This window comes from Rhamphochromis sp. 'chilingali' (genome assembly GCF_963969265.1).
Source record: "Rhamphochromis sp. 'chilingali' genome assembly, chromosome: 18".
NCBI classification, from domain to species: domain Eukaryota; kingdom Metazoa; phylum Chordata; class Actinopteri; order Cichliformes; family Cichlidae; genus Rhamphochromis; species Rhamphochromis sp. 'chilingali'.
Window position 1 is genome coordinate 7,384,434 of NC_137945.1, and position 27,973 is coordinate 7,412,406.

General features: G+C 43.4%; 1 protein-coding gene across 3 annotated transcripts in view; it reads left to right on the plus strand.

Annotated features, from left to right (window-relative positions):
• Positions 1-27,973, plus strand: part of drosha (drosha ribonuclease III) — a 137,710-nt gene that overhangs the window by 17,874 nt on the left and 91,863 nt on the right. For all 3 annotated transcript variants that reach the window (XM_080865862.1, XM_080865861.1, XM_080865863.1), the window contains 8 exons: positions 289-360; positions 704-785; positions 3,238-3,312; positions 4,454-4,623; positions 7,823-7,947; positions 12,376-12,475; positions 16,783-16,890; positions 21,881-21,988. In XM_080865862.1, coding sequence (XP_080721988.1) covers positions 289-360; positions 704-785; positions 3,238-3,312; positions 4,454-4,623; positions 7,823-7,947; positions 12,376-12,475; positions 16,783-16,890; positions 21,881-21,988 — 840 coding nt within the window. The remainder of the gene's footprint in view (positions 1-288; positions 361-703; positions 786-3,237; positions 3,313-4,453; positions 4,624-7,822; positions 7,948-12,375; positions 12,476-16,782; positions 16,891-21,880; positions 21,989-27,973) is intronic.

A 27,973-nucleotide genomic window follows, 5' to 3' on the forward strand; every position in this document is an offset into this window, starting at 1 on the left:
TATTTAGCATGATTTCAGTTAGTTAATTTTCAAGAGTCAGGTGCTCACGCCTGTGTGAGTGAGTGGGGGGAGAGCACTTGTACATGTGTGTTTGAGTTGCTTGTTTTTTTCCATGTGGTTTCCAAATATTCCAACAGATGTGAGCTAGCTCCACTGAAGACAAAAAAACACCCCAAAAACAAGGTTTTAATGAGTTTCCTTGCAAAGCTGTGACCTCTGCCTAACGCCATGGTAATGAGTCGGTCTGTCCTTTCTTCTTCTCGTCCTTTGCTCCTTTCATCATCACAGATTCCATTGTGCCGTGTGATCCGCTTCAACATAGATTACACCATTCACTTCATAGAGGAGATGGCACCGGAGGTCAGTAAAACCCCACTTTATCTGCCAGCTCTTTTTCTCCCCTTTCTCACCCCTTTTGTTTTTATCTCAAACGGCTGAGACTGAGCGCCGCTGAGCCCCGTGTAACTCTTGCACCTCAGTGCTCGGATGAGTGAAGGTGCTAATCCTTTTAGAAAAGGAAAAAGAGCTTCCTTTTGACCCGCTGAGGGTGATTGTATCAATAAGGTGGCTTATGTGATAAAGTCTCAGAACTGGATTTAGTTATCAATCATATCTACATTATGGGGTAGTCTTTGTGGCTGCATGCTGCTACTGTATATTCACGTGGCGCTGATAACAAACCTCTGCTGTCTCTCGTGTACAGAACTACTGCGTCCGAGGCCTGGAGCTGTTTGCCTCCTACTTGTTCCAGGATATTCTTGAGCTTTATGACTGGAACCTGACAGGTACGATTCCCAAAGCGAGGGCTCGCAATTACACACAGATCACAGAAACTCCCAGCTTTATCGGTGATTGTCGCTTGTAAATTGCAGCGTGTCCTACCAGCATCTCTTACGCATGGGTCACAAAATGAGAGGAAATTATCTCAAATTGCAGCTTGGACGCTACAGAAATACCAAAATGGGCATCTTATTGAATGCCATCCCTTATTTTTATGGAAATATTTTTTGTATATAATAGTTTTTTTTTTTTTAAAAGCCTCAATTTGTCTTGTTTTTCGGGGTTTTTTTCTTCGACATAAGTGACCATATTTAGATGAGAGGGTGCTGATGCTTGCAAGGTTTTTTAGCAAACTGCATTCACACAAACTCACACATACAAACCTGCATTAAGAGTTAAAAGGTGGGAATGCACTTTGTTAAAGCAGCCAGCTTGGCTCAATAAAACAAATTCTGACTCACTGAACAAAACAGCTCTGGAAAGTTGAAATCGTACACTAAAGAACTTGTTCAGCTAAATGGAAAATACAAGAAAGCGAAGAGCTTGATAAATCAGATCTAGTATGAGCTTAAATTTAAAATTAATAGAAGTATTGTGGTGTCTGTTATAGATACCACAATGCTTGCACGCAATAGATGTAATAGAAAATGTTGAGCATCTCCAGTAAGTGGTGCAGAGGCTGCTAAGGATCTATTACCATTTGGGTGATGCTTGTATCCACTGATGGAGAATTCCAAACTGTGTTCATGTAAACTGGATTGAAACGGAGCAATTCCCTCAGCCACTATAATGGATGCATTCACACAGCTAGCAGTTCGATAGTTAGTCCACAGAAGCATTTCTTCACAGCAACATGTCTGCGATTACATCGACGTTTAAACCACAACCACTGCAGTCCGTCTGTATTTCTTCTTACTGCTCAGAATAACGTTACGTGTGAAGCCAGGTACACTGTGGTCCCAGGAAGCATGAGTGTTTCATCTACACGCCTACACTTAATCAGCCCAACGAGCTCGTTCCGTGTTATTGTCCCGATACCTCCGTGGAACAGCTGTGAAAGGTGGTCATTTCCTTCATAGCTTCTCTGGGATTACAAGCCTCCCTCCTGGTGGTAGAACTGTCAGTGCGATCAGCTGATAGAGATTGGCTATTCCCAAAAGTGTAATCCAATTTTAAAACACTGGTAGGCTTTTAAAACTTCACTGCAAGACAAAAGGTGGCTGTTTCGATCTTGCCTAAAACACAGTGAGCAAGGAAAATCAACCTTATGTTGAAGTCATTAAAAACAACATCATGAGCTGCTGCAACAGACCGCCTCTCAGTGTTTCACTCGCCCAAAGTGGAGCACACCTTTCTCGGATGAGTGCTTCAAGCCCCATCATTTGGTCGGTAGCTGCGTTAAAAATGATCCAAAGGGGAACAGACACCATCGGCAAGAGGTCGATATTTGGAACTCCAGTTTTTCTAATTACGCTTTTTCTTGTTACAGATGAAAATATATATATATTTACTAAAATTCTTCAGGATGGATGCACCAAAGCCTCATCAGGCAGATTATGGCATATTTGTCAAAACTGCCTAAAACTAAATCTTTTTAATGTGATTTTAATTAGTTTTGTACGTACAAACTCATTTGTTAGACTATTTTTCAGTAAACTACAAAGTTTTACGATGACTCGTCTAGTTTTAAGGTTAGCTTTAATCCACTATTATAACGTTGCTGAGACACCTGTCAATCACTATGGGCAAATTTCTAATTTTAAAATTTTAAAAGTAATAATCTTTGACAGGTAAGTTAAAAAAAACAACAACAAAAACAACAAAAAAACAAACAAAAAAAAAGAAAACTGTGAAATATATTTTACCACGGGACTCACTTTTAGTGTCAGCCCCCAGTGGCCATTTGAGGAACTGCATTCTGTTATAAACTTACTTGCTGTAATGTTTTCTCGGATGCATATATAGTTGGATAACAAGGCTCATAAAACTAAATAATGGATCTTTTTTGTTGCTTAGTAATAAAGTTATGCTTTCTTCTCTCCTTGGTTAAAATCTGTTGAGAACTGTGTTGAAAGGTGTTTAAAACAATGTAATTTTCCCCATTATTACAACAGCGCTGCATTTTTGATAACAATGTGCACAGATCATGCATTTATATTATACCTGTCAGAGCGATAATGAGGAGATAAGATGGGGGCATAGAGCATTGGCGACCAACACCTAATCCTATATGAGTTTAACCTTTGCAGTCATTACACATACAGAGAACATTTTAAATATTAAACATAGTAATTCACATTAGAGTCACATCCATGATATGAAGGAAAAGCTTGAATTCTTATTAATAACTCTTATTTTAAATAATTGGGGTCTTCATTTCAATTTCATAAAGTTAGACTCTTAATAATGAGTGAAAAGCACGTAAGACTGTGTCATTAATAAATGTCTTTTTTCCAGATCCGGAGTCTGACGGGGAGGTCTCTGGATGCCCACGGTTCCATTTCATGCCACGTTTTGTCAGATTTCTGCCCGGTAGGACTCGTCACAGAACCATCTTTTTTTGCCATTTGTCTCCCTCTTGTGGTCTGTAATTCTTAAGCTGTCTCACGTTGCCTAAAACCAAAAAACTCTCCTCCAGCGATATCCACTCAAAGCTTTTACACTCATGGTGATAGTTGTGGTTCGTTCTTGGTAAAATGGCAGATGGAGTTAGTGCCTGAGCCTCTGCGTGTCTGCCTGGTATTCATCTTTGATGCACATGATGGTGCTGGTGCACTATGATATTACCGCGGCGTTTGTCATGACAGCCGTGCCCACCTACTTTCTCTCCATCAAAAAACAATTTCTCTCCCAGTTCTCCCAATTTAGTCGGCTACAAACACTTATCTGTCTCTTTTACAAAAGCGCCAGAAGACCCAATCCAGTGTTTCTGATGTGATCTGTAAAGGGGAAAGAGGCAGAGAGCAAACAGGGGAGTTACAGTGAGAGCACGATGACGGTGTGTTTGGAATTTAGAGTCGCCGGGTGTGCATTAGTCCTAATGCATCCCGGACTGAGAGGACAGTGGATTTTTTTTTTTTTGGTTTGTGTCCATCTGAAATGGAGGTCAATCAATTTTGCATGAGTGTCTATTAAACTGCCTCTGTTTGACCTGCGTGATTGCACGCATGTGTTCAGCTGTATTTCTCTGCACATGCATATGTGTGTGTGCGGTGCCTCTCAGCTTATTTCTGATCTTGTAATTCAGGGCGGACTGTTATTATAAGCGTGTCATTATGTGCCTTCACGTATCGCGCGCCGTCCGACCTTGCATCAGCTCCCCTGCTCACCTGTGCACTTCCTGAACAGTGCCATTGTAATGCACGGGGACATTTTCACAGTATGTTTTCGCTGAATATTGGCTGAGAAACTGAGAGTTGGCAGAGGTGAGGCGGGTTAGATGTATAAAACAGAGAATATTCTCCAACAGCATTCTTGATTTTTATTTTATTTTTTTATACAACAACACATGGATGCTCGGAGAAACAGTTAACCTCCTATAACTGCAGTGAGGCTTTTACATTTTCCTTTTTTTCCCCATTAACTATAAATATCTGTTGAACTCTGTCTTCAGCTTCTATGCATACGTGGCTTTATTAATTTATTTCTTCTTTGTGTTTATGAAATGTCTCAGATGGCGGGAAGGAGGTGCTGTCAATGCATCAGGTGCTGCTCTACCTACTACGCAGCAGCAAGCCCCTGGTCCCTGAGGAGGAGATTGCAGATATGCTGCAGTGGGAGGAGCTGGCGTGGCAGAAGTACGCCGAGGAGTGCAAGGGCATGATCGTCACCAACCCGGGCATGGTGAGGCCCTCGGCTTCTTTGTTATGACACCGAGGTGGCTTTGTCTGACGTTTCAAGGACGTTTGCACGTCCCCTCAGACACTGCAGGAATGAGGCTGCTCCTGTTAGCCTGTGACACGAGCAGCCTCACCTTTTATGCCCAGGGCGTTTGTTGTCATCGGCACTATTACGGCAGGAAGGTTTTTATGTCGCAGTCAAAGTTGGTTAACCTTCTCGTGTGGCCCACATTATGAAGGAGGTACAGAAATTGTGTCTGGATAAAGGTGAAGATGTCCTTGCTAGCAAGGATGTTGCATATGAGCAGTGAATGTGATTGTGTAACCTTTGGTGTGGGTGAGTTATTGAGTCAACTGCTGTTCCTGGCAGAACTGAATTGTTGCTGTCAGGCTTTCCATACCGTGGGTGTATAATGGTCTTCCATTGCTGCGCTCAACTTAAACGATTAGACCGCCAGTCAAACGAAGTGTATTAAGGAGGTCGTGTCTGGAGCTTTACCCTTTTTGAAGAAAACAGAGTTATCAGAGGCAAGGGTCAAAGCAATGGATCACAACACTCCCAGGAAGCTTTTTCCAATATTGGTGATTGTTTGGATGGCTGATTACAGCCACTTCATTCTCTCTGACCAAGCATGGTTTTAAAATATTTACAGCTCTAAGCCCAGCGCCTTAAGCTTTGATTAAATCACTGCCATTCCTGTGTGTTGTCTGTAAAACATGCTGGAAAATTAATATTTTAAACATGCCAATCACAAGTTCCCCGAGTCCAGGGCAGAGTTTCCAACAGGAAAGTTGTCATGCCCGGCGGCTGCGATTGGTCGGGGATGAGAGTTCAGTCAGTGTAGCGCTAGCAGCTGTGCACGTGCTCGGTGGGTGACGGGCGTGAACTCACCTCAGGGTGTTTATTTCCCACTTCCAGGTTAAAGATAAAATGACGAAGGCTCTACCAGCAGTGGTACATCGAATCAAGTTTAACCTTGTTGAGATGCAGCCATGAATAACTTGGCACTCTGGTTTAGTTAACATGTGCAGCCAATCAGCTGAGCAGGCAAAACATATGAACTCATAATACCCTTTGTTTTTTACACTTGCACTTTCTTCAGGCTGTTGCTTCTGGATTTATTTCTTTTTAATCTCCCGCTGTGAGGCCTGGCAAGGGTCAATTTAGGCCCGCCACTCTGTAGCAAGGAGGAGAGGGAGGAAAGAGAAGCTGAAGGCCTTATTATCCCAGATGTTTTGTAACAGCAGCCAAAACACACATTATGTCAGTTTATGAAATGCCTCCCACCTGAACATCTCAGATTTATCTTAAAAAAAATTCCCTGTTACGCACAATTTCAGGCTCCTGCTGTTATTAGTTTTCTCCAAAATGCTTTTCAAGGCATGGCAGTCGCATCTTTTTAGGAGCCATTTTCAATTTCATTATCTCGAAAACTACTTGCACTCGGTCATTCGAATGTTTTAGGGTAAATACCTGGTACTGTGGCTCTATGAATACGGACTCTCAGCAGTGTCAGCTTAACAGAGAATGATGGATGCTTTAAATTTGATCTCTGACAGCAAATTTAAAGGCCTGCAGAAACCACATTTTTGCAGGCAGGGGACTGATATTTGATTTACAGCTTCTCATAAACAAGGACCTAACTTTTTTTTCTTTTAAAACAGTCCAAATCTGCTGAATGATTTTGCAGATATTAAGTGTATAATATGGAAACTTCACTGTGATATTCCCCAGGAATGACACCATGTGCCAGCTCCACGTGAACTTTTTAGAAAGAGCAAGATTGTGTTAATGTTATGCTCAAAATTTGTGATGTTTCTCTCTCGTTTTCCCCAGTATGAATTTTTGAAATACTCTTATGAGTGTAGCAGCCAATGAGCTGTGAGACCACATTCACAGAGCCATATAATCAGATATTTATCCTGAAAAACAGGAACAACCTAGCTTAAGTCATCATGCATAATTACTTTAAGGAAGTGAATCTCTCCCCTCGACTTCTTTCAGATAAATCTGAGGTGGGAAGTTTCTGTTAAATCCAAAATAAAGTAACAGCGCAGTAAAATGGAGTATAATAAATGAAAAGTGTTCAATGAAATAAAAGCAGCTTTAAAAATACTTAAATAGAACAAAATGGCTCAATCAATTATAAAAAAAACAGAAGTGGGAAAGTTTACTAAATGTAGTAGAGAACAAGCACAGCAAATAGCAGATGGCAATAAAGTGGCTCATTATACACACAGTTTAAACTGCAGCTAACATTGCAATTAAGTTGGAAAAATACACTGTAACCAGGCATTTTTATCAATAGATTAATTAAACCAAACCAGCGGCATTCTCATTTCCGTCAGTCACATAATTGATAGCAAACACAAGTGTTTTCTTGCAGGTATTTAAGTGTAAACCATACAGCGCTCCCTAATCAATAAAAATGTCCTTTCAGGGCTAAGTGGTGTAGGTCAGCCCGTCCGTACTCTCGCTCTGTGAAAAGCCCTCACCTGCTGCGTTACACCAAGGTCACATGCTGCTCCGAGTGAAAGCATCCGATGCCAATCACGCAAGGCTCCCCTGACGCCATCACCTTTCAATCTGTTACGGTGAATTAAAGCATAGGTGGTGGAGCTGAGGACACTAAATGGCCTAAGATCTGTGAATTCGCATTTACAGTGTATTTGTCGGGATTGTAAAAAGGGCAATCACGCCGCCAATCAAACCTGATTATGTCGCTTTAACGGCACAATCAAAGTTGCCTGCCGACCTCTCGCTCTCTAATCAAAGTTTGCATGCAGGCGGCGACGGGCGGACGCGGCTAATGTCAAGGTGAGCGCAGGCCTCCAGCCATCTGCCATGCAGATCAGCGCTCCTTATGCCGCGGCCCCTTCCTCTGATCCCACCACACGCCTGACAGGCTAACTGTGATTTGGGAGTCGGCCGAGGACATGTTGCCTGTCAATCTCCTCCCCGATAAGAGCGTCAGAAGTTAGCTCGCCATCCCCGGCATCGCTTTATCATTGTTGCGCTCACGCTACGAGCACAATCTGGGCCTCATCTCATTATGCGCCTGTGACAGATGACCCTTGTTGGGTGGATTATTTTTTATTTCACATGCTGGCAGCAGGTGACTGATTGATGGTTGCCCGGTAGCTATGTAAATATGTTTCTCCTCGCTGTGCTGACTTCTTTGTTTTTCTCCCCCCCCCCGCAGAAACCGAGCTCGGTGCGCATCGACCAACTGGACAGGGAGCAGTTCAACCCAGACGTCATCACTTTCCCCATCATCGTTCATTTTGGGATACGGCCCGCGCAGTTAAGCTACGCTGGAGACCCCCAGTAAGGCCGCCGACATGCACAGATAAATATCTTCCCCCGCTGCTCACCGGCCCCCTCGTTCCCACCGCTCCTCGTTCGTTCGGTGGCGAGAGAAGAACCGGCGGCGTTGCACGTCAAGGAAAGACGAGAGCAGCGTATGTCGAAGAGGAGGGGCGCTAGCTGAAGGGGAGGAAGAGGAAGAGAAAACGAGCGGCGTGACATTTTTACATGCGTCGTCACGGGTCCCGGGTTTCCGCTGGGTGCCTCCGCGGCGGGAGCTGGCGCGGTTTGTCTCGTGAATAGTAATGCAACATACACGCACCGGAGGGCTTGCAGTAGGGAATACTGTACTGTGCCGCTGCATAATTAACAAAAGCAGTGTATTAGATCATGTGAGCGGCAGTCTCTGAGGTGTTCAAAGAGATGCGACAACATCGCTAATCAAAAGTCGGCACACAACTCCTGCACTCTGATGCTAAATTTAAACCTGTGGCTTTCTTTTTTAACTCAAATGTCTGGTTTAAAGCGTAACAGTCAGGGGGAGGTGCGGGAGGAAAATGGTGGTGATGAAGATGCAAACAAGAGGATGATCATTAGGGAATCCATTTAGGCAGAACTAGTTTGCTTCTTCCCTCTGACTAATGTCCCCTCTCCCCTGCTGCCACGTTTTAGCAGTCTGTCCACTGAGCACTTTCATCCCCGTGCACCCTGCTGCCATGTCAAACTTCTCAAAGCGGCAGACAACGACAAATTTATGGATGGATTGGGACATCATTAGCCGATGCAGAAACGAGTAGTAAGAGACCAGCGGAAAGGATTTCCTACCACTGCTAATGATGCGTGTAGCGAGGGCAGGAGTCGGTGTTGATTGCGGCTGCAGCAATGCCACAGAGAGGGAGTCTTGGACACAGCAGCAGCATATATTAACTCGGGAGACTGAAGATGCTGTGTTGTCGTCTTCCCTCCGCGCCGACCGCTGGACACGTGCGCTCGGGGGCTGCCACTCGAGCTACCCCAGCTCGACCAATGAGGCAGGAGTGATGGCATGACAGAGGTCAGGAGATGTATAGAAAAGCAGGAGCGACACACACGGGGGAGAAGGGGTAAAAAACTATGCAGAGGAGGCGGAAGCCCTCTTTCAGAAAAGCCCTCAAACGTGCTGTCGGGTTCTCATGTCGGTCTCGCTGAATAACTACAACGCCGCCAGCGTGGCTCGAGTTTGAACCGAACGCCGTCACGTTCATGCCTCGCTGATGTACGGCTTCAGAGTGGCAGAGTCTCTTGTCACTCATGAGCCTGAAGCTGAGCTCATAATTTGCATACCGAGCCGTGATTGGGCCGTTTTCTCCTGACACTGACAGTGACACCGTACTGACACAGTGTTTCCATGCATCATTTTTCTTATCCGTGCCTGCGTAGCTCACTGCAGTTACATTTGACAGAACGCAAAAGCGGCTGTCTTTATTTTTAAATGGGTTTTCCAAACGTTTAAGGAGAATGGAAATAAAACGGTGCACAGTGTTTGATGAGGAAAGCAAAATGAAGTTGATTTGATGCTGTCAGGTCCTGTAATGCTGAAGGCTTCTCATTTTTCTCAGATGACTGGGAGTCAAGTCTTTGGTCTGAAAAGGCAAAGAGTGCAATGTAAAGACTAAAGCAACAGAAACATAAAGAAATAAAGGAATTTATACACTTTCTTTACAATAAATGACCTTTTTTAAACACAAATATATAAAACTTATATTTTCCCCCATTAAAAGTTTTAATATTTACGATGTTTAATGGATTAAAATTGTCTACTTTTATTTTTTTTGATTTAACCATGGAGCAGCTTCATGCATTGGGAGCCTTGAGCTTGTTTCATGGCTTCATTAGCTGTCTGGTCGCCACTTATTTTACAGAGCATTTGAATCACCTGTTGAGATGAACCATTGATTTCAGTAAGATTGTTGATCTTTTCTTTTAAATGCAGCTTTCTTTTTGTTGGCACTCTGACACTCTTCTGGTGTCTCATCTTTGGCTCTTTCTCGCTTTTCAAAGAAGCTCTTCAGCGACAGGGTTAGTTTGTAGACTTACTGATGCATGGAGGGAAAAAAATCGGACTGAGATACTGTAAGTGCGGGCAGAACGGCTTGAAAAGACAATCGGTTTAACGCAAAAGTTGAAATGAGATGCAGCATGTGAAAACCAGGCTAAAATAATACATTTTTTAAATTGTTTTCATGTTTCTGTAAATAGTTTTGTTATTTTTCTATGAATTTAGATTATTTTGGTTTAGCACATAGTCACCTATAACAGGTTGTTTGGCTAAAGAAGGAAAAGTTACTAATGGATGAATTATACTTCAGCGGGAAATCTACGTTACAACGTAGTCGGAAACTATTCTTGACTCTAACCTAACCGTAACCTGATGTGGAACTTCCGAAATATAAGAAATTATGACCAAACAAATAACATGTATAAAAACCTGCAGACCAGCGCGTTTGACAAGATCGAGAGAAGAGAATCATAAAGCTACTGCATCCAGCTGTAAGCTGTAGTCATGCTGCTTTCTCCTTTTTCTCCATCACCTCACACACACACGAACGTCAGCATGTGAAGTAAAATAATAAACTTAAACTGTTTACAATCATCTGTGCACCCTTAGCCAAGTGTCCCTCTAGCTTCTACCCTAAGTCTTTCTGACTGAATAAAGCTTTGTCTTATCTCAGCTTTTCAGTCATGTCAAACTCCTTAAAAACAGTTAAAAAAACCCAAAATGTATAAATAAATCTGTTGGTGTATCAGGTGTAAAATCCCTCCAAACTGCTGCTGCTGTGCTGCTAACTTCCTCCTATATAGTGCTCCTACTAGCTGCTGCAGTCCTGGAAACAAAGAGGCAAACACAGTTAAATGGATCAGTTTGTGTGGATGGTTTATTGAGTAAGGATCGGACTAATATCTGATCAATGCGTCCCTATCGTTGTGTCTTATCTGCACCTTAAAGCGCTCTGGAGCGTATTTACAAACCAGAAGAGACAGTCGTCCCACTCTGGGCCTTCGTAAAAGGGGTGTGGACAGCTGCTCCACCATGCAGCACCCAGATACAGAGACGGTGGTGTTAGGCCAATATTACAAGTATTGTACTTCATCATTGTAGTGGGTATATGAAAGAGCAAAGTAAACATAAAAGTCACTTTTCACTTCCCAGATTTTTCCACACTGTTCTTAAAATTCCACTGTGGAATTTTGAAGCCGGAAAGCTGTGTTTGAATGCCAAAGCGCCATTACTGTAACAGATAGATGAAGCCAGCAGTGGTCTACATTTGAAAAGGGCTGGAGATGGGGGAGGAAGGGGAGGGGGCGGTTGAAGAGAAAGAAAGAGGCAGCATATGCTAATGAAAGCATGTGCAGGGAATGGCGAGAGCCGCGGCAGCGCTACCCTGAGAGCACACAGCAGATCTGTGGAAAGGTCATTGGAGCGGATTGGGGACGAGGGGGCCTCCCAGGCTGGATAGACTCTCTCTCTCTCTCCATCTCGCTCTCCCTTTCTTCCTCTCCGTCTCTCGTCCGAGCGGGGCTTCTGTGCGGAGGTGCTGGTGAGCTGATAATCGGGGCGGTAAAGCCGCCTCATTCCCTCGTCTCAGTCTCTAATGAAGTCCCCGCTATTAAAGCTCTATAATTCTTCTGTTCCACAGTATACCCCCCACCCCATCACCACCACCACCTCCCTCCTCATCCTCCACCCTTCCTTCCTTCCTCCTCTCTCTCCCTCACTCCTTCTGTCATTTTATGCCACTCTCCCTGTCAGCGCGCCATCCTGTCCCCCAAGCCCCTCCATCCCACCAATCATAATTGAATAACTCTGGGTAAATGAGGAGAAAGTCTCCTGAATGGGAGCAGAACGGTCACACCCGGCCCTTGGTGCATCAATCAGGGGGTCTGATTGAAAAGAGAGGGAGAGAGGAAGCGAGAGAGAGGGGGGAGGTGGTTGGTATCATGGCTACATGTCACCTTGCCGATAACTCCGTGCCTCTTTTCAGATGCAAATGAGAAGAAAGACAATAGAGTTTTATAGAAAATGAGAATGAGGTTGCGAGATAACTCGAGCCAGTGTCACGTCTGTTCCCTTTTTTTTTTTTCGTTCTTTTTTACAACGTGAGCAGAAAATTGTGAGTATCTGTGTGTGTGTGTGTGTGTGTGTGTGTGTGTGTGTGTGTGTGTGTGTGTGTGTGAACTTCTGCCCACAGCTCAAACAGTGGACATCTGAAACACTGACTCTTCTGTGTCCACTGCCCCTCACACACAAGCAGCTGATGCAACAGTGGCTGCTGGCTGCTGTTAAATTATGTTTGATATCAGGCAAGCTTCAAATGAAATATTGATGTGTTGTTGCAAAGGATGGAAACAGAGAGTGAAAGAGAGAGGGTGGACTTGTCAGCATGTCACCTCATTATTTACCGTCCGCAGGTATCAGAAGCTGTGGAAGAGCTACGTGAAACTACGCCACCTGCTGGCCAACAGCCCCAAGGTCAGGCAGATCGACAAGCAGAAGATGACACAGAGAGAGGTGGGTGAAAGAAAACAAAACCGCCTTTGATATGTATTTTTTTGTTTCTTTTCTCACACTCATAATTTATCAGTAGAAGGCGCTTTCAGTGGAAGCGCGTGTCCTGGAGATATGAAAGGTGCTGCTGCAACACTGGCGCTCTTACTCTCTCTGCAGAAGTAAGAGATTCGCAGATATTAATTACAAAAACAAAACTATTACCATTGCTATTATTCCTGCTGTGCGCACTGATTCAAAAGCTGCTTATCGGAAACTCCCTGCCAGTACTCGCCGTTATTGCGGTAACAAAGATGCTATTTCACTCAACAAAAGTGAGATGTTCAAAACTTACAAAGGCAGCAATATTTGATTCTTTTTGTTAGTTTTTTTTGTTGTTGTTGTTAAGAAAACGTAGCCACACTTTGTTGCATTTAATGCTTTTTTTTTTTGTAGCAGAGGTAATTTTCTACACATTAATACCTGGAGTTTTTCAAATTATGTTATTTTTTTGTGTGTGAATATCAGACTTAAAGTGGTTGCTTTTACTTAAAGCTGATTAAACAGTCCAATTGTCCAGCCAACGCGAGGATATTTAGTCATTTTTTATTGTTAAACTATTATTTTGGCCATTTCAACCTTTTTCATAGTTTCTGATATTTTTTCTTATGTTGCTAAAGTTTTGCACTGTCGAACGATGGTGCACTAAAGAACAGAGCAACATTAAAAGTTTGCACTATATTACTACCTTTCTCACTCTTCGCACCTTCTCTTCCACTTTATCTGTTTTAACTCCTTTGTCTTTATTTTGACGACTCACATTTGTTTTATTTAATTCAGTCAGGTGACCAGATCACCTGGGCTCTAGCATGCCTCTGTGCATACAGACCATTGAAGCGTCCCATCCTAATGCACTTCCTGTGTTCTGGGCTAAAATTCAACTTTTCTGCAGTCTGAGTCTCACGAGTCGAGGTATTATCGGTGCACCTGAATATTGTTTTATGACAGATGTGAAAAATGCGACGCCACCCTTTAATGCATAATTTAGTTGATTTTTACTGCTCAAAATAAAACGCCTGTAACTGCGCTCTCGAGTTGACTGTGAAGGTCAAACCTCCACCTGGGAGCAGGAGTGGAAAAGGTTTAGGTTTAGTGAAGTAATAATCGTGTAGCCACGGGGATTCATGGGGTGGTGGTGCTGTGTGAGAGTGTGTGGGGCCTGGGCAAGCCGAGAACAAGCACCTTGCCACACTGCATCCTTCTCACAACTTCTCTACAGCAGACACAGCTTCTCCTCTAATTCTTTGAGTGTGCTGCAGATCCAGCCTCTTCCTTTGGACTGTTTGATACACTCTGGACCAATAATGAGCGAGAACTCGGAGCTCAATTAGCTCGTTTCCCAGGTAGCTCGGCAAAGCTCCCCGGCTAACAGGCCCTGACAATCCCACTGTCAACCTGCACTGGAGCAATTAGTGAACCCAAACAGTGGATCTATCATGCTCCTCCAGCAGCATTAGCCATGTCAGTGTCTCCTCACTGCAGTGGCAGTGTGGCACCGCTATTTACTTAATGCCCGAGGGAACACTGAAGCTTCCTCTGTAAATGGTCGTTCACTGACAGACTAAATGTCTGCTCATCTGATAGGCATTTTAAGAAGCACCCTGTCAGAGGTGTTGTGCGCCTCAGACGGGCCCTTTGATACTTCCGCACTCCCCCTGAAGTCCGCAGAGCTCCGGGGAGAGCAGAGGTGTGGCAAAAACTGGCCTACACGCCCTGGCTCACGCCTCTGCGCCCCCTCTGCATCTCATGCTGAGAGCACAGAGAGGTGTGTGTGTGTGTGGCTGGCTGGCTGGCTGGCTGGCTGTGTTGCCCAGATGGACTTTGTGGCATCCCCTTAGCCAAACCACTGACCGGTCCTCAAAACCATTCACACAACAACGCTGTCGTATTTTTTTGCAGTGATTGTTTGCAATATAAATAAAGTTTTTGGTTAAAATTGTTCCCAACATAGAGCAAATAGGTGAAGTGTGTTATAAGATATTATTTGTCTCTGTATTACAAATGAAAGAAAATGAAATACAGAACTGTGCTACTTTATTATCTCATATCTCTAATTTGAATAAGTATTCAGCCCCGAGTCAGTGCTTTGACAGTGGATTCAGCTTCGAGTCTTCTCTATCAGCTCGGCGTATGTGGATTTGGGGATTTGCTCCAATTCTTCTTTTGCAGCATCTTCGCAAAGCTATCTTAAACTCACTCCACAGATTTTTCTGTTGGTTTCAAGTCTGAGCTTCAGCTCGGCCACACAAGAACTTAACGCTCTCTTTCCTCAGTACGTTTCAGCATCGACAGGGATGTGCTCTTAAGGATGTCTCTACCCAGTTTTCAGACTGCGGCTCTCTTTACTTTATTCTTTTGGTTCTTTAAAATGGACCTGCTATGTTTTTGCCTTATTTTCTGTCATGCATATATATATTGCTACATTGGTGGATGCTAAAATTAAACATGACTGAGGTTTCAAATAAAGAGGTCAGTGCATGTCAAAGTAATCCCTGTGAGCCAAAAGCTCAGGCATCAGACTGCTCTAAACACACCGTTTCAGACAGTAAATCACCCTTTAGATTATATCTTGTTTGGATTATTTGGATTATGGGTTAAGTACATTGAACCTCTGTAGAAACAGAGATTTTACCCAGAAGAACAGGCACCAATCATCGAACGTAACATTAGGTTAGACTGCAAAATTCAGCCTGTGATGGTGGCACATCAGCTGATCTCATTACCATAGCATTATGATGTCTCTGCAAACCAGCTTGCAACCCACCCTTAACCTTTGCTACTGCTAGTCATGTTATTTTTGACTCAATAGTATCTGCTGTGCTCTGTTCTGTATTGGGCAGTCTTCCTTCTCCCCCCCCCCCCACCTCATCTGGCTTCTTGCTCCGCATACCCACAGGTGGAACACAACAAGACCATAAACGTGGGGTAATTACTGTAGTGGTCTGGACTAAAGAAGGTAGCACAGCAAAGTTTAATAAAGAATCACTGGTATTCATTATCAGCATTCCTGCACATCTTATGGAAATTAGGGCATCAGCTCTAGCAAATCATATGCTGGATGACCTAAAATTGCAAAAGCTTTAATCTTCCTGCTTTGTACTGGAAACAATATGGTAGGAATAAGCTACAGGGCCCTAAAAGAACCAGCAAAAGCTGAAGTAAATGGTGCACACAAGCTACGGATGTGCACTTGCCTTCCACAGTCATTGAATTTCAGACAGTGTCTTTGGTGTTTGACCTCAGCGTGTTCCAAAAACACAAACACTCTTCACAGCAGAAGAGTATGATGATAAAAGTCAAATGTGCCATGACTCGTCTCTTTGACCAGCAGAAAGTTACGTCTCATCTCCTTCCCACACTGGTTAATTATTTACTTTTTGTGCTTCTCGCTCAAATTTTCGTCCTGCAAAAATGAAGCATTTACATATCATTCGCACTTCTCTGTGATTACTGCTTTCCATATACAGTGGTTGGCTGTCCATGGAAAGTGTGTGTGTGTGTGTGTGTGTGTGTGTGTGTGGTTGCACATGCACTTGTGCGCGTGGGTGACGGTGTTCACTTTGATGCACAGTTCAAAGTAGGATGGCATTATTTATTCATGCCTTTGTTGTTCTTATTTCCTCTGCGAGTCGAAAATTCCTGGCGTTCCATTTTAGGCAGATCACGGCTAACTCAGACAGAGTCGATAGCGTCTCCGCTGAATGAAATGCATGCGCACGCACATTTAGGAGGTGCTGTCTGTCAATACGTCTTCCATCTTGGTTGTTATTTGTAGGACCTCTTATCTCAGACTCAAACTCTCCTTTTACTCTGCTGAATCTGCTGTAGGGCTGACATGTTTGTCTGTTTGTGTGTCTGTAATGATTCCTGGTGTTGCTGATGGAGGTACCTCTAGGCTCTGGTGTGGTGGGCCTAATGGGCAGGCAGGTGCCTCAGCTCTTGGTTGCAGCGACTGAAGCCTCATCATCAGCTTTCTTACACCCAGGAGCACCACAACCACCACTCTCCACAGCCATGCTGACCTATGGCAGCGCCTCAATTAGCTAGAACCAGCAAAGCTGTCACTTCTCCTCTTGCTGCTGTCTGCTGCTATGCTATATGTGTATCCTGCCATGGAGGTTTCAGATTATTACATGTGCTAGCCTATCTGTTGGAAAAGCAAGAGTCAAAGAAAGGGGGGAGCGAGGGTGGGGTGAGGTTTTGAGGATGGGAGCTGTCCCCGTAGGCTGTGCTCCAGTGGATCAATAATTGACTGGCTGGTTGTTTGGCAGGAAGCTCTTCAGAAGATCCGTCAGAAGAACACGATGCGCCGAGAGGTCACAGTGGAGCTCAGCAGTCAGGGCTTCTGGAAGACTGGCATCCGCTCCGACGTCTGTCAGGTAACGCCACTCAATTGTATGCATGCACATACAGCGCCGATTCCATGGATCGAACAAACGAATGTACACATTGTTTCACAGTTACATAACAATGAAGCATAACACCCTGGTGCTTTTAAAAGTAAAGAGATTCAAAACATCCTTTAATGCACTCCAGAGAGACAAGTATAAACAATCTTTTAAAACAAAGATTTATATATATATATTTCTAACAAGACTGAATAGGATACTAAATAAAGATTATTTCAATTACAGACTTTTTTTTTTTTTTTTAAATTCTATAGTAAAGAGAAAAAACCCCATTTACCTTAAATTCAAAAAAATCCCCAAATTCAAGAAGCTGAAAGCACAGAGTGTGGAGCATTTTCATTCAAGAATGAAAGAATCAACTTTGTAAGTGGACTGGTTTTTATATAGCGCTTTTCTCAAGCATTAGAATCCCTTTTACTGGAAGCCACAATCACCCATACAGTGCTTTATTCTGTGCCTTTAAACACTTTGTACCTATCAAATAAATGCACACTCACGCACTGATGGATGCATCAGGGTCCATTTGAGATTTGGTTTGTTGCCCAAGGATCTGCAGACTGGTGGAACCAGGAATCAAACCACAGCTACTTATAACACTTGTTGCTGACTGACACGGAAAAGCAAGGCAGCTAAATCCTACCCATCATTGTCAAATTAAATAGACAATAATGCTTTAGTATTCTTGGAGTTTTGACTGTACTATAGACAGCTTTAATAGCAGGGAGGGCAGGTTTATAGGCAAAAACATATTAATGACTGTACTTAGACATGGAAGAGAAGGAGAACTGCGAAGTTATCAGTTAATACTATTAGGGTTGGTTAGCAAGGTGCATTCACAGACTATACAGATACAGCTACTGGCACTAGCTTCAGTTAATATGCAAAGGAAATACGCAACATTTATCCATCAAAACTGGTGTGCATCCTTCTTGGATGGTTTCTTAGTACAACTAGCCACACACCAAGTCATACAATCTGTCAAATAATCGGATTAACATGATCAGAAATGGCAAATAGATCTGTGACGCTACATGGTACAGGTTAGAGTGGACCCAAATCATTTTTTTTGTAGCAGGCACTGTTTTATGCCTGCTCTATAGGCAGAGTATTTTAACGTGGGATTCTACTTTGCATTGTTTTCGTCTCTATGGACTGTTTTCCTCTGTAATTACATGTTTTTTAGTGCCACCTTCTGAGTTTAGCTACAGTTTAGCTAACGTTTGTCTAAATCTTGTCTACGTTATATCTGTTAACAATGTAAGTGCAATAGTTTCAGGGTACAAAGTTAAATGCTCGCTTTGTATGCTCGTGGCAGTTGGCTGCCCCTCCCTGAGTTTAGTTAAACACGAGGTCTCTTCCTGTTAAAAGGGAGTTCTTCCTTCTCACTGTCGCCGACTCCTTGTTATTTACCCTGCAACGTGAAGCCACTTAAAGCAGCTGCTGTTGTGCATTGGCTGTGTATAAATAAAACTGAATTTGTATTTAAAACCAAAAAGCAAACATAGTCACTAGAAGTTGGACACATGCACATATTGCAGTGGCTCCACTCAGACGGACACGTCCACTGCACAGCCACAGCCGCACACCCTTCTCTTCTTTCCACACATTGCGTCACTTCTCCATTCAAGTGTCAAAATCTGTGTAGGCAAAGCGTACTCCCACAGAGCCGCAGCGGTAGCCATACCTTTCATTAAGTAACGACTCCGACTGGACAGCTTATTTATATGCCACTTGACTGTCACTCGGCATTTCATGCACTTTTAACAGCAAAAAAATATATTTAGGATGGATTCTTATTTTTATCGTAACTGTAGCTCATTTTCTAGGAAGCGGAGCAGCATGTTCAACTTGCACTTGGATGTGTGCACGCGATTTCGAACGGGCAGAACTAATGAGACTTGAACCATAACCCTGAATGTGTAAGCAGCGCGCTGTGCCCACTGAAACAGAGCGCTTCGTGTGCTCATGCACTACATTGATAGTCAGTGTAATGATATAGCTAAGTCTGTTTGAGTGCATTTTTTATTTATTGTCTATTCTAGGATCTTTTTTGTCTTAAACTTCTTACTGAAAAGATAATTGGCATCAGCGTAGCATGTATTATTCTCTCGGCACACCCACTATCAATGTAGTGCAGTGAAAGTATCCTACAGCTGATGCTGCTGCTCACATTTGGAGAGGAATGACAGAATGTTCTAGCCGTGCAAGCCAGGCCTCTCTTACAGCAAGGTCTAGCAAAGAAGAATCCGATCCATAATTGCTGTCCAATTATATTTGCTTCAAGCTGTACCGCTACGACTAATTGCTTCATGAATAATTTCAGTCCGAACTGCAGCGGTACAGTCTACACAACATGTGACACAGACAATAGATAGCTGCAAAACTGACCCATAGTTTCTCGATTTTAAAAGCAGACTTCGTCTTTTTTTTTTTTTTTTTTTCCGGAGCAAAATCAACCCCCTTGTTACAAACATCGTTCGGCAACACCAAGGTTGTTTCACTTGAAAGGCTCTGTCAAGGACCGGGCTGCACATCGGGGGCAGAGATGGGACTTATTTATTCATCACAATTTTATTTTATGTTCATATTTTTTTTTTATTTTTTTTTTTATTCACTGCCTTTTTTCTCACTCTTTTGTTTTCTGTTCTTTTTGGCTCCCTGATCACATTTATGTTCAGTCAGACAGTCAAAAACATTTCAAAGGGAAGTCTGTTTTTCTTTTTCTACAGTGGAGAGAATAAGTGTGGACGGGTCTATGTTTTCTGCAGCAATTACTTAGTGTATATATATATATTAATCCACCTACTTATAAATTATATAACTAAGGCAAAGCATGGAGAAATACAACTGTATCAGCTGTGTTAGGGGTAGGTAATAAAGCTCGCCTGCAAAGGTGAATTTCTGCAGTAGTTTACGTTGCACAATATATACAGCCTAATAAAATCTGTGGAAGCACTGTAAACCAGAGGCCTTTCACTCACATCACACATGGCTCAATGTGCATCAAAATAAATGAGCCTATCAACGAAAAGAAACAGGAAGCATAGGTGGTTAGACAGCGGTTAGCGCTGTCGCCTCACAGCAGTCCCGGTTTGCAGTGTTCTCCCTGTACATGCCAAGACACGCTGTTCAATTCATAATTCTCAATGTATTCTCTCTGCTTTCTGCCTCACTAGCCAAGTTGCTGTTAATTTAACAAAATTGTTATTTAATGATTAATTAAGTAGCTCTACCGGCTGTGATTCAGGAGGTAGAGGGGGTCATCTGCTAATCAGAAGACTAGTTGGTTACTCAGCTCCTCCAGACCACATGTTGAAGTGTCTTTGGGCAAGACGGTGAAACGCAAATTGGTCGTGATGCATCCGTCAGAGAAAAGCCAAAATGTGCTGGGTTTGAATTTAGCCCTTGAGTGGGTGCTCTGGCTTCCTCACACAGTCCAAAGAGATGCACGATAGGGTTGCTGACTCTGTGTTAGTCCCGTGATGGCGACTCTTCCAGGGTCTACCTAGGCTCATGCACTGTGAAAGCTGGGTTAGTCTCCACCCAACCAGCTCCAGCTCTGCCGTCTTGCACTGTAGCTTCTGATGGTAGTCCTTCAGATCTGCATTTCTCCACCCACCGTAGGTTCTGATTGGATTGCGAAAACAGCAGATCACAAAAGCGAGAGCTGTAGTCCAAGACGCTAAAGTAGAAACAAAAGCTGGAAAAGAGCATGTCTAGCATGGAGTTATCCTTTTGTAAATCGATAATAGGTGGTATAAATCTCTCCAACGCATAATTATATAATTTTTTTTATCGCTAAAATGAGGTGCCAAATATGCTTGGGTGGAAGATAATAAACCTGACTGGCTTCCCAGAGTAAAGCCTTGGTGTGGAGTCGTGCTTGTAATACTTAAATCAAAGAAAAAGTGAATTCAGGCTGCTGGCCTGGTTGGAAGGTGTCCAAAATACCCAAACGTCACCCGTGACAGTAAATTAGGAATTTCTCACCTTTTAATTAGTGGCGTATCAACTCTCTAACAAGCCCCCACCCTGCCTTTGTGAACACAGAGACATACTCAGTCACTCAGGCAGTCGTAAGAACAGGTCAGGAGCAGCAGACATGACCGGGCCCCGGCTTTGTTTAATTGGCTGCTTAACAAGGCCCGGGGACTGTGTCACCACGGCCCCTGTGATGGCCCCAGGGCTACGTGGCAGCACCGCTTGTAGCCGCCGGGCCTCGGGCTCACCTTCCCCAGTAGCACTAATTAAAACATGCACGGCTCCTTCTTCTCTCATGTGGTGGCACAGGGTTAATGTGTGTACACCAGCCTTTGTTACAGTTTCTCAGTCACTCCGAGGGGAAGACTTGATAAGCCTCGGCTAATGATTCCGCAGATTGGCTCTGCAGACTGCCGAGCTCAGTATCCGACCACCGACTGTTTCGCTTTAACTCCCACTTTTCTTGTCACATTCCCCTCACTCGCAGCTCATCCTCCAACCCCGCCCTGCCCTTGACTTTTCTTTTACTTTGTTGCACTCAAACTTTTTTCTTTTCATATGTGAGGGTCAGCGGGGGCTGTCAGCGTTTGTTCCAATGTAAGTGTGTCAACATGTCAGAATGGGCTTCGATTTTGACTCTCCTGTCCAAATGTGAATTTCCCCCATCTCTGTCATTCCCTCTCGCTCTACAGCAATTGGGTTTTTGATTATTTCATCTCTCTGTTGCAGAGCACCACTTAATAAATAATGACTGGCTGATTGATTTCTCCCTCCCCGTTCCCTCTATCAACCCTCTCCCATTCTTTCTCCCAATCTCTTCATCACACTTGCTCTCAAAACACGCTCCCTTCACTTTTCTTTCATATACGCCATGATCCTTGTTCTCTGCCTCTTCCTGTTACTTGAAGAAAAAAATAGAAAATCTCCTCTCCTGTCTTCCTTTCTTACCCTGCTTGTCAATTCTCTCTGTCCTCCACAGCACGCCATGATGCTCCCCGTTCTCACCCATCATATCCGCTACCACCAGTGTCTCATGCATCTGGATAAGCTCATCGCCTATGTCTTCAAGGAGCGCTGCCTCCTTCAGGTAAGAATCTGTCATGACTGTTTGATGTGACTGTGAAGGCCTGTCCCAAGCTTACTTAAAGGCTGGCATAGATGATAACTAACAAGATAGATAACATTAGGCGAATCCGTGCAGTGCTTTCAGGCGGTGCACAGTCTACAGGTTAGATAGGCCGATAAAAAAGTAAACATTCTGTGCAGGAGCTTGTTATGCACAGAGATCCAGGGAGGCAGCGTTTCCCCTCATTACTGTGCCCGATCCACCTCTGCAGGGATAGTTCAGGTGGAAACAGGGGCTCAGGAGTCAGCTAAGGTAACACACACACTGGCCTGAGTCATATCTCTGCAGTGAGCAGCCCAGGTCTGCTGTGAGTTGCAGTGACAGTAGTCAGGACAACGACAGCCTCCTCCGTAATGCCAGCTCTCCCCTGTCAGGTCCACAGCCTCAAGCTGTGTGCTCTCAGAGTGAGCTCCACGGCTGCCTCCAGCAATATTGAAGAGCTGTCATAACCTGATACATTAGAAATCAATGTGTTGTAGCCTATACATAGTTAAAAAGGGGAAGGATGCATTAAGATTCGCTCAGGGCTCTGTGTGTCTGTGTGCCAGACTGCTCAGTGGTCTGAGAGCATTTGTGTGTGGTTTTTGCACATATCGATCAATGATTGGCCTTTTTGTCGTTTGCATAATGACGACCTGTCATTACAAGCGCTAAAAAGGAAACACTGGCTTGCGAGGCCAGCCGGTAGCTGACAAGCTGCGGCCTCTTTCATCGTGAAGATGTCCATTTGAGCTTCAATGGTTGGTCTCTCTAGGGATATGTTAATTGATCTGTCCCTCCCCCTTTCTCCTTCAACTCCTTCATCTCCCGTAGAAGACGCACAGATGGAAAGAAAAACAATCATTTATACATAACAGCTCACAGGCAGCGCGCACTACAGGCTTCTGCAGCGCCTGTTGCCTGCCTGCATTGCAATTCTTGCCATTGAGGTGGTAATACAGTGGCATCGCTGTGTATCTGTGTGTGGACAAAGCCAGGGCTGTCAGCAGTTCGCCACTACTGGGACTGAAATGACCCAAGTAGGGAGCCATCATTGCTGGGCTTAAAACACTTTCCTCATCTACAGCACACACACAGCAGCGCCTAATGTCCCACAGCACTCACACACACTCTGCGCCCAGATAGATTCAGACAGAACGGCTGCAGGAGTGCAGCGGTGCCTGCTCAAACAGCCCCGCTCCGAGTCAGAGCGGGTTTCAGATCCGCCGTCACTTCTCATTTGCCTCCACTCGGATGGGATGATCACATTTAATGAGATAAATGTTTTCCTGTGACAGTCCGCTCATTTAACATGAGGAGAATCAGCTCCCACCCTTTGATTGCATTACAAATGAATTGTACTTTGATAGAAGGTTTGTGTGCTTTGAATATAATTTATCTTTAGTTGTGTCGAACGCATAGGTATAAAAGTTTTGGCACAGTGGCTACCATATTGTTTGTTTCAAGGAGAATGGAACAAACACCAACACACAAGGAAGCGAACTGGTTGCATTGCAAGTTGTAACCATGTGATGAGCAAAAGAGAAGATCTGGCTATGAAACTGCGCTCAGTCAGCATACCCTGGATAATCCTGTATTATCCAGGGTGGCCAGTTGTTTAAATATTATCATCAATATAACCTGAGACTAGTCACTGCGATCAAAAAACCATCAGCTAAGTTTTTACTGAGGTCACAGAGCAAAGGAGCCGAGTGCTGTTTTCTCATAAACTTCTATACAACCTGAGAAATTTTCATCCCTTGGTGGCCATGAAAAAAAAAAAAAATGCAGGTTTAAGGCGTTTCTTCTGCATTGGCTTCACTTTTCAGACCCAGAAGCCACAGTCCATCCATCTTTAACACTGTCTGTGATTCAGCTGCAGTGGAGGGTGTACACACAGACTGCCAGAGCTTCTCCTCAGTACGACTAACAAATTGTTGTGGATTGTTTGGTCAGTCTTGCGTAATGCATGCCAAAGCACCAGCTTTGCTTGTTGCTTGTTTTGACCCTGCATTACAACAAGAGCAATGACAAACAAGTAATTTCTTACAGAAGCTGAGTTGTTCATTTATAAATATATGTGAAATATTTTACAAAATAAGTACTTTTACAAGTGATTTAGATCTTAAAATATATAGTAGCATTCACTAAACAAAAACAGCAGCTTATACATCTAAACGATTTAATTATTGTAGAAGGATTACAAAAAAATGTAAAATTGAATGTTGGATGAAGTGGTGTTAGATACGGAGCCCCACGAGGAACATTGGAGGGGAAAACATGAAGATGAACCTTTGTGAGATCTCGCAAAATAGGCCGCATCCTTCGGAGGCCGCCAGCTCGAAGCTGGCCGGGAGGTCGAGGCACGATGCGCCGGGAGGTCGAGGCACGATGCGCCGGGAGGTCGAGGCACGATGCGCCGGGAGTGCGGTTCTAGTGAGCCTCTAGTGGCCTCGACCTCCCGGTCAGCTTCGAGCTGGTGGGTAACAGACGTAACAGCACTTTTGCAAATATGTGATGTCTTGATAAGCCGAGCAGATATTTGAACTTTACACAGCTACATTCACGCCTGAAAATATGTTAGAAGTTTATTTTGTGATGCAGAAAGAGTAATATTAAAACTAAGTAGCTGCTGCCATTGTTGGAAACTATAGTTGGCTGGGCCGTGCTATGAATTCTGGGATAGGTTAGTGTTACGTTCCCCTAAAAGGGGTCTAGGTGATGAGGGGGTGGGGGAGTATAACAAAATGTGTCCGGGTCAGAAAAAAAGAGTCAAAATGGTTAAATTAAAGAATTTTATTAAAGTTTCTATTAATGTTCAACTAAAAGAGACGGACAAGCTGCTATCACCATTTAAGGAAACAAACAAAACTCAAGCGTTGGTCAGTAAAGTAAAACATAAGTCAAAAAGAGAGGGCAGCTCACTAGCTGCAAACACAGACACGCAGCTCACTAGCTGCAAACAGCAAAAACACATGGCACTCTGGCCCAGAGCTCACCTTTCCCTGGGCTTAAATACTTTTAATTACTGATGCGAGTCAGCTGTGTAAAAGAGAAAGGTGGCACCTCAGGCAGAAGAGATTGTAGGACACGCCCACACAAGCACCTTCAGGAGGAGGCCCTGATAGGGCCGTAACAGTTGGGCCACGAAGGATACACCGACTCGGCCTTCAAATGCGACCTGCGAAGATCTCGCAAAAGTTCATCTTTATTATTTTTTTTCTCCAATGTCCCTTGCAGGGCTCCGTAGTTAGATGCCCTAAAAAAGATACTGAAAAAAACAACTAAAATAGAATAAGAAACACGTTTTAATAGATTTATTAATGTTAAAGTTTATCAGACCATCCTAATCTGCCTGCACTTTAGCCCCTCAGCTCTCCTCCTGAGGCCCTATAACCATCAGATTTGGCTAATTTGCTCAGGATTTCACTCTGTATTTGCTCAGATTGGTTCTCCACACTCTGTTCAGTTCAGCTACGGTTCCCCCACTGCCCTAACAGCCTGCAACCCGCCCGGTACGCCACACTTTTCCCTCTGACCCAGGCCAACATCCCATCAGCCCTGCAGTTATTAATCATCTTTTACCTAACTACAGTGCCCTATGTATTTATTTATCAATCACAGCTATCTAGCTGTGTCTCACGTTACAGCAGGCGTCATATTAAAATTTGTGTTGCTAAGCAATACCACATCTGTTGTTTTACATCATTTTCTGTGGCGTCAAAATGACGTCCTCAGTGATTCTAGGTATAAGTAATCATGAATTCTTTATCTTTTTATCCCCCACATCACATATTATCTTTCTAAAAACTTAAATTAAACCACCTACTTTAGGAAAACTTGTGAAATATGAGATGTGGTTACATGATTTTTAAAAAAGCCAAGGGATCAAAATGACCCCCTCAGCGGTTCTACCGTGAACTGACGCTACCACACATTGGAGGTGATAATTTAAAAGCATCTGTTCATCCTCACCTGTTTCTTCATGTAGAGGTGCAAGGTGTCCTTCACCTGACTGCTTCATTTGGGTCTACCAGCTTGGTTTGTGGCATAAAACAAAAATAATCTCAAACTGGCGAGTTTGTTCTTTTCGCACCAAGAAAAGTGTGCGCATGACGTGGTTGCACTGTATATGGATCAACAAATGTATCACCACTTCCTGGTTTTTGGGCTGACAGTGATTATTATTATTATTATTATTATTATTATTATTATTATTATTATTATTATTAATATAGTTATTTTTGTTTTATCTGCATTTCATCTCATTAATTTTACATATTTGTTTCACTCCTTAAGTCCTTGAGCCAGCCTGACATGTAGAATTATACCAACTTAACACACTTTATTAGGCTCATTTCTATGCACAGCACCAGCATGGGAAGAAAACCCTGGAATAATACTATAAATATTAATTACATTTCACACTTCAAATCCGAAACAAAAACAGAAGTGCTTCATGAAAATGCTTTTCAGGATCTTTAAATATAGACTAGACTGACTCACAGGTCATCATATATACTTGCCTACAGTCTTTAAATCCTCATGTTGAAGGCTATAGTGAGTATTTCTCCAATGAGGAGCCAGACTTCAGTGGTCTGTCTGGGTTTGGAGCAGTTGAATATGTATTTGTGAATGGCTTTTCTTGTTCCATCTATGTAGAGTAATGAGCTGTACTCCTGTTAAAGGAATGAGAATTTATTTCCCTTTTTTCATAAGAGATGAAAGCGGCTTATCATCTGAGAAGAGCTGGGTGCAATCGATGCTTGTTTTCAGCTCATTCTCTATAATGTTTAATGAACGCTTATCTGTAAATCCAAATTGTAAGGAGAATAAATGTTGCTGATGTACATTCACCATAGTAAACTCAGTCGGCGAAGCCATGAAACATCTTTTGATTCTCTGTGCAGCAACATACCTGCTTATGCAGTAGAGAAAGGCAATGTGATCCCGGCATGAGGCAACTGACAAAAACCCAGCCTGAGAGCGGGAGCCTCTGCACTTCCCCCCCGCCCGACTGCAGTGGAGCCTGGGCCCTTTGAAGCTCCTCTTCTGAGAGCCTCCCCGTTAAACATTTAACATTTAAAACTTAGGAGGGGCGGGGCAGGGTTGGAGAGACACGTGTTCATGGTCGCCACATGCTCCCGCATCCCCACATCCAACAGACCCTCATAATCCCACCCAGCCCCCTGTTGCTTCATCCTCGTTCCTTGCTTTTGACCCATGCTGACAGAATGAGAGGCATCACAGAGCATCTCAATAATTTAACTGTACAAGTCCACAGCCCTGCCTCTGATATTGCATGCTTTTGTTTGTGTGCCCCTGTGAATACGACTGTGACTCTGTGTACTGGGGTATTTTATTTGTTTTCATGGCGACACATTACCATCCATGTGATTGAGGTGTCCATTTGATTCAGTTGGGGAATACCGTTTCACATGCTTTGAATGTTTTCTTTTGTTTCAGGTTGAATACCTGAGTTTTTCATTTTATAAAATAAAATATTGCTAGTGCTATGTACTGTATGCTGGATATTAGAATGATACAGTATTTATTTATTGCCAGGACTTTTGTGGTTGCTGAACACATGAACTACAATATGGAACTAACTGTTAACAGTAGCTAAAATGTAGCGTGAATTGGACCCATGTGTACAAGACCTTTCCGAATTCTGACAATCCAATATGGCCGCCAGGTTGGGTGTTTGGCACCAGATGTTTTTTAATATTGGAATTGAAAGGGTTGATTGCTGTTATTGGCTAAGGCTTGAGAATAGGTGTAGTCAGCTTGACATCACCTATTTCTTTGTGAAGTACTGTTGTGAAGGTAAAAATTTAGCATTTTTGCTGCTTTTGGAGCCCAATGTGTGATCATTTTAGAAAGTCCCGAGTGCTTACATTTTCAGCTAACTAGCTAGCAGATTTGGTTAGCTCAGTGCAATCAAAGTTATAAAATACATACTAGAAT